The sequence below is a fragment of the Malania oleifera genome, chromosome 10 (genome assembly GCF_029873635.1).
Source record: "Malania oleifera isolate guangnan ecotype guangnan chromosome 10, ASM2987363v1, whole genome shotgun sequence".
In the NCBI taxonomy this organism is placed as follows: domain Eukaryota; kingdom Viridiplantae; phylum Streptophyta; class Magnoliopsida; order Santalales; family Ximeniaceae; genus Malania; species Malania oleifera.
The window spans coordinates 74,124,329-74,132,182 of record NC_080426.1 but is presented as its reverse complement, the minus strand read 5'-3'; the positions used below and the strand labels follow the sequence as shown (position 1 = coordinate 74,132,182).

General features: G+C 40.4%; 1 protein-coding gene across 1 annotated transcript; it reads right to left on the bottom strand.

The window, feature by feature from the left end:
* Positions 1-3,792: 3,792 nt before the first annotated feature.
* LOC131166732 (serine/threonine-protein phosphatase 7 long form homolog) lies at positions 3,793-4,200 on the bottom strand. The gene has a single exon (XM_058125306.1). The coding sequence runs from the start codon at positions 4,198-4,200 to the stop codon at positions 3,793-3,795; it is 408 nt and encodes a 135-aa protein (XP_057981289.1).
* Between the last annotated feature and the right edge of the window lie 3,654 nt (positions 4,201-7,854).

The window sequence follows — 7,854 nt, the reverse complement described above, 5'->3', positions numbered from 1 at the left end:
GATCATTCATCCCTATCATGCATGCTGATGCAGTTATTACAGACCATATTAAAATATTACAGACCCGAATAAGTATAAAATAAATTACAACAAAAATGAATTTTCTGAGTCTTTGGTCTTTAAGTCTTCATATGCCATAAAGTGATCTTGCTAATATTAACCTACACACAAACTTGATGGATATAAAATACCAAAGTATTTTCATAATCAAAACAGGAATATGACCCATAAGGTCAATAAAAATGCACATATCTAATTTTCATAAACAACTCTACCGAAATTTTTACATAATTTATTTGTATCATTGTGAATGTGCATGTTTTGGTCGTGATTGTTCTAAAACAACTTCAAGGCCTCTCTCCAACAATTAGTAGGAAGAGATCACCTTTTTGCAACACATACTACACATACTAACCAGTTCTTAATAGAAGAGTAAATACTGCTATTTGAACAACTCAAATCCCAAGTAAGGAAAAAAATAGAAATGTTGATTTCTTGATAGTAGTGATACCAGTAATACAGAATAAATAATGACAATATTAAACTTTTGGATCCAACGGTCATAAAAGAAGCAAAAATAATAGTGGCATAATACCTCCATAATATAATTTTTGAATTAACACCACTCCTTGCCTGCAAATGCCACTTTGCATGTACAACATCAGTACTAACACTAGCAATGAAATCACATGTAGTAGGTGCTAAACTACAAGCTATAGCTATTGAAATTTAACTATAGCCATCCTTGCACTAAATACTATCATAATACCATCAATATGTAGTCATATAACATTAATTAAAAAGTAAAGATAAAAATTGAAAACAAAAAAAAAAATTTAATTTGTGCTCAAAAAGAGACACAAGTAGTTAGATGGATGAAATCAATTTATAATAGAAGATATATATTATTTTAGAAAACTTAATTATAGAACTAAATGGATGAATTAAGTTCAAATATTTTTTTACTGTTTATATAAATATGTTATATATACAATTGTGAATATAATAATGTACGTATGTTGATTGAATATATTTAGGAATTCTATTCAAAAGCATAGTACTAATGAATAATGAAATAGGTATAATTGGCCTCATGGGTTCGACCTCCATCATGTATTACTATGTATGATTTTGATTAGTTGTCTTAATTAAATTAGGCTAAATAATATATAGTTACCACATATATGCATTATATTAATTGGGAAAAATTAATCATTAACTCATTATCCTGTGGAATGTATAGTAAGTGGCAGTATATTAGTTGTATGCATCATATTGTGTGTGTGTGTGTGCGCGCGCGCATGTGTGTGTGTCTGTATATGTATGTAGCTAGATGTCCTTAATTTTTATTATATGTATTTGACAATACTTAATTAATTAATTATAAGTTGCTTTAGTTATCTAATTAAGTTGTTTGTGGAAACATCTATGAAATTAATTATATGCAGCATGAACTAATCTTTATATTTTCTACTTCAATGTATGTAATATATTATATAGAAATGCAACAAGAAAACAACGTTAGTACAAAATTGATAATTAGAAAGCAGGAGTTAAGGTTCAAAAGGATGAAGGAGAATTAAAATATTTTGAAATGAAATGATGAGAGGATATTGATAAACTCATTGTTGAACTTTCCCAAACTAAAAACAATAACAAAACATTCAAAATGTACAAAAAGAAGAAGGCATAATAATTATGTGTGACTTGTGTAAATGATGCTACATTGAAAATAGTTATGCTTCGGTGCCTATGAAAATATGCAGATAGATAGAGAATTCAAGAACAATAGAAAAACGAAGAAGGCATACCAATTTTGTTAGGGTTTCTACAAAAGAAGATAAATAACCATTAATGTGGGAAAAAGAAGAAGAAGTCATACCAGATTAGTAAGATTCAAGAGGGGAATTTTGATATGAAGAAACTTGTTGACTTTTTGACTCCGTCTTCTATTTTGATTATGACAAACCACAGTATCTCATATATGTGCTTAGTGTATGAGCAGGTCTACCTTTCTAAAGCACAAATGATAGAAGAGAAATGGAAGTCGAGAAACACTCAAACGGGCACATCTTTTAGTGCAATCCATGGAATTCCTGAGGAGCAGAGATGATCTATACAAATGAAAAAAATGGACAAATAGATGTTGTACAAAAGAAATAATACAATGATGATCTATACAAATGAAAAAAATAAACAAATTTATGTTGTACAAATGAAATTATATAACGATGATCTATAAAAATGAAATAATAAACAAATAGACGTTGTACAAATTAAATAATACAATGATGATCTATTCAAATGATGATCTACTACTTGGTTCCGCAGGGAGGTCATCTCTGGTGTCAGGGAGGCTGCCATTTGCATCTGCCCTCTCCTGGATGCTCCTCCACGTCTAACATCCGGGCTCGTCAATGTGCTACATGTCCATCATCTCTGCCAATAGGTACTGCATCACCTTTATCCATGCAAAGCGGATGGGGAGCTAACTCATATGAAGTCTCTAAATGAGTCTGAGGTGGCAAAGTGGGTGCATCCACCTCCTATGCATTGATAGGGTCGTCTAGCAGGTATGACATCGACGGGGTGGTGGCAGAGTTAGATGGGGCATCCGCCTATCTACTAGACAAGTCCGCAATATTGGCGGTTGTAGATGGGGCATACAGCGTGGATGGGCCGAATACATACTTTTCCTGTACAACGGGCGGTGAGAAGGCCACACTCGGTAGACGACTGGAGAAAGTTGCTCGACCTCCTCATACTGGAGCTACTCAACCTCCTCGTGGTGTCGGGGCCCATTATGGTACAAGGATCCGTCGCCTGTCCTCGTGGACAATGTCCAAACCTGCTCTCGCTAAAATCTGAACAGCGGGCTCTGAAGAGAGTAGGTCGACCTGGTGTAATATGTTCGTCAGCAGCATACGAAAAAAGTGGTTACCACATTGACATCGTAATGTAGACAGTAAAAAGTTAGGTGTGTTAGAGTATTCTTATGAGGCTCATGTAGACCGTCGCGGTCCTATCCACGAAGCGTCGTGTGATGGACCTATACCACGTATAATATGGGTCCTCCAAACCTATCAGCCCGTCTGCCTCCACTTCTTGTGTGATGTACTCTCGCCTATGCCCCCACATAGTCATGTACATCGCATGCTTGGCAACCCAATCCATGTTCCCCCAACCACGTCCATCAATCTTGTGTAGGTCGTCCCCACATACATCGACCCCCAATATCAAAAAGCGGTCGAGAATGCCTTGCTGATAGTCGAGCTGATGCATCACTCGGTCAGAGAGATACCACTTGATAATATAAAAACATATGAGTGGCACTCAGGCTACCCACAGGTCCCTCCCAGCTGCATAATCAACCGGTAGGTTGACTAGAATGTCATCCGTGTCGCCCCATATGAACTGCGCGTAAACATAAGCAAAATTTAAGAGGTGGGCACGACTATCTTATAAATATGCAATACTATCAATACACATGAATCATACTATACCTCATGCTCCCGGTGAATGTCCAACTCGAACCTGTACCAGGGCAACGTATGTTGCACAACATTTGGCACCAACATATGATCCCTCCACCTATACAAAATAATACGTAAGTCAACAGGTGTAACGATTAGTACGTACTATGAATTAATATTTGTAGTACTCATACCACGAATGCGTTGTGAATGAAGTTACTAACCTCCATGCGAGTGGGGCTGGGTCAATCGGGCAATCGTCCTAGTCCCTCTCAATAACACACTAGACACCACAATGCGTAGGAGCTAAGGACCTGAATCACTCCCATGCCCAAATTTGTAATAGGTAGAGTGCTCCTCTAATCAACGAGTGGGACACGTCAACAGTGTGGCACATCTCTCGGTAAAACCACGCTAATGTTGTGGACCCCCAACTGTACTGGCGTATCTCTGCTTGCTCCATAAAGAGTGGAAGGAACATTAAGTGCGCATAACTCCCTGAGAGGTCACAGAATAGCGTCCCACATATCAAATGCAGCAAGTGGGCATATGCGTGGCACGCTACTGTATGACCATCTGCAGCTATTGGGAGCTGGAAAAACATCTTGCTCTTAAGAAATTGCATGTGGATGCAGGCACCAACTATCTCGCCCTCAGCAGGCACCACTCCTAACAATCTCTTGCACATGTGGCACAATGCTCCCCCCTGATCAGCGCCCCCTCCCATACTGGTCCAGTAGTACGATCAGTGATGGGCCTCCCATCAATCGGCATCCTGAACAACACCGCAACATCTTGGAAGGTGATAGTCGCCTCCCCATGCAGTAGGTGGAATGTGTGCGTTTCTAGCCTCCATCGCACCACCAAGGCGGTCACTAGATGCCAGTCCAACTGGATATGGCCAATCTGGTGTATCTTATAGAAGCTTGCCTCTTATATCCAATCAACAATGCGAGGGTCCGTGCCTATCCTATCGTGTATGACCTGTGTGCCCCCTCGGTAATATAAGACATCAAAGTGCAAATCGGTCCACGCCTGGCTGGACCAGTGACGATCGTCCATCGTCAGTACACTGGAATCGGGCGGCCCTAGATTGATCTTGCAAAAAGGCATCATTGAAATACAGTCAATATAATAATAATAGGGATATGAGGGAAATCAAAGAGATAACTAAGTTTCAGATTATGGACTTTCCATACAGATATCTTGGAGGCTAAATAAGGGAAGTTATGATCCTTTGGAACATAGCCTTAATCACAAGGGCTCTTTGGAATATTCAAAATAAGGACTCTTTATCTGAATGGGGTCAATCTGTGGGATGCAACAACAACGCATGAAGACTCTCCCTTGTGGGGTTTAAAGAGCAGCTGAATGTCTTATTGATCAGTGGGTGGTTGATGGCCAAATCTGCACTTCCAAAATCTATAACTTGTAGAGAAATAAAGGAAGTTTGGTTCCTTGGAATAAGGAAGTGTGGACGTGTGGCAGCACCCCAAAGCATTCCTTCACCCTTTGGAGGGCAATTAAAGGTAATAATAGGACTCTACACGAACCCCTATAAGTGATAGGTCAGTGCAAAGGCACGGCTGCATCCCCGAGTTGTGTCCTTCTCGGACACCTCGTGTAGTTATGTCCTTCTTGATGACATATGCTGCACGTGATAATCTTCCTACCTTCCCGTGCATCCATCTCATTGTGTATACGTAAGCTTACAGGCCAACCTTTATGTCGAGCATATGCAGGATTTGCTTGCAAATTCGACAACGAGGATGCTAACCAATACGTCTCGTGCATAATCGGATGAAAATCCCAGCATATGTCACAAAGTGCTCGTCAGTGCTCCAACATGACTCAACATACTGGTTTGTGTTCAGTCATGCCTCTGCACATGCCGCGAGAAGGTGGGAGCAAGGAAAGTGTAAAGTTTGCCAATTCCCACACGAGCATTCGCGCCTCTGGATGCTCAAAGTTTGGACGTTATTCCCTTTATGGGGCCCCAACTACGCGGTTGTGATGCTAAAACTACCTCTCAACCAGTTCAACGTTGTGACACAATGTCTGGTCGCCTCCAACTTCCATCTTTCCATTGCTAGCAAAATATGCGGAGTGAATGCATTTCCTCTATATATTGCGTTACTAGCAGCCCCCCGTCAGCTATTGAAATAATGTGCAATGCAATAAAATGTTAGTTGCACAAGGGCCATTATTGGAAGGTTACGAGTGCCTTTCAGGATGGCGTTGAAACATTCCACAAGGTTAGTGGTCATGTTCTCATATGTTCTTCCACCATTATGGCACTGAGTCCACATATGAGAAGGGATCTGATTGAAAAACGACTTCGCTGGTTCCCCACCATCATCGAATATCCTCTCCATCCATATGTCAAATTTTCTCACCTGATGCTCCCTTCCCGCTCGCTCAGCCATACACTTAAGATTGACACTCCGTACTTTTGTATTAAAATGGTTGACCACGTGTCGAAGGCAGAATCGGTGGTGGGCACGTGGTAGTTGCCAATTAGGATTGCGCTACACTGTAGTGAGATTCCTAGATGCCAATCTGATATAAGGCAAATGTTGTCCCTATCGGTAATGGAATGAAGACAACACAGAAACCAATTCCATGTGTTCAGAATTTCCTCTTAGACAATAGAGAATGCTAGGGGAAATATTTGCCTATTTGCATCCGAGCGCATCATAATAATAAGTTTTCCCTTGTACTTACCATACAAGTGTGTCCTGTCCACACATATGATGGGAAGGTAGTGACGAAAACCCTAAATAGATGCTATAAACGACCAAAATACGGATACAAAGGTTGCGATGTTCTGGCTACCTAGAACAGGAGTCCACCTCCACCTGACTATAGTCCCAAGATTATAGGCGCACATCGCTTCCATCCACTTTGTTAACGTTTGATAAGACTTCTAATCGCCGAATACTTGGGCAATTGCCTTCTGTTTGCCCAACCAAACCTTCTTATATGAGATTGAATAGCCAAAGCGACGATCTATGAACTCCTTCAGTGTGGCGATCGACGTCGATGCATCTCCCCTTATCATATTCACTATATCCCTAGCAATGAGGAATGATGTGATTTGGTTATAGTCTTGTGAGAGAAGTTCGTTCAGACATGTGTGCGGACCACCATATTGGGCGATTTTGAATAATCGGTGTTTCATTCGATACATTGCACGCAATCTCCATCCTCAATCGTGCTCCTTACACCTAGCAACCCAAAGTCTGGGGTAGATCGCACAACATGGAAGTTATAGTGGGTTCAAGTGGGATACATTTGCACTGCTGCAGTCAACTGATCCTTCAACTCGAAGAGCACACCCCTACTCAACTCAGAGGATTCATCCCAATGAGTCACACGCATAGGAAGCTCATCCGCCGCAATTAAATCTGCAGCATTTAGTCAATATGACCATACATCGGAGGCTCGTCCATGAACTGTGCGTCGAACGTGGCATCATCCATTTCACGAGGGGGTGGGTTCACATCATCAGGGAACTTATTTAACCCTTCACCTATTTCCTGCTCATACGTGTCTTCATCTTGAAGATTTACATCATTCGTAATGTTCATTCCCTCATCCAATGTTTCGTTGGCAATGGCGAACAATGATCTAGGACTCTCTATCTTGGACCCTCTTTTAGGACTTCTTTACAACCTCCCCACGGATATATGTCAGGAACAGGTGTTTCGTACGTCGGCGGCTCGAAAGACGATTTTGGGTATTCGTTGAAATCCACAGTAGGCATATCACCAATCTCCGCACTCATATCGATATGACGTGTTTGTTGGGTGTCTTCCTCTACTTCATCCAAATGCTCAATAGGTACCTCTGGATGCCTAACGCGATTACACCCATTTGAGGAATGATTTCGACATATAATTGCATAGTTAAATATGTCGGACCTACACAGTGTCCATTCAACACAATGCGCAGACCATAATCATCAGATATGGGAACAGCCTCGTAGAGGACTATATTATTGAATGACCGCAAAGGGTATCTTGCGGTCACCCGCAATGCATATTGATCTGGATCAATATGCAAATATTTGTATATCTTTGTATACAATTTATTTAATTTACACCTATGGCCAATTCGAATTAGTCGAACTAGCAGAGTAATACAACTAACACCATCTACTCCGGTTATAACGTCCCCCCTATATACAACAATACTGAAACCTAAGGTGTAGTTCCAAGAAGGGGGGTGAATTGGGTTTATTAAAGATTTCTTTGATCCTATTTAGGAGCTTTTGTCTCTTTTTACAATCTCTTAAAGTTTTCATGTATTTTCGTTAATTAGGCAATACACACTAACTCCTATTTCCTTTTAATCAATGCACAATCAATAAACACAATCA

Excerpts from the sequence above, each read along its gene's own strand:
- LOC131166732 (XM_058125306.1), bottom strand. The coding sequence starts at position 4,200 with ATGGGAGGGGGCGCTGATCAGGGGGGAGCATTGTGCCACATGTGCAAG.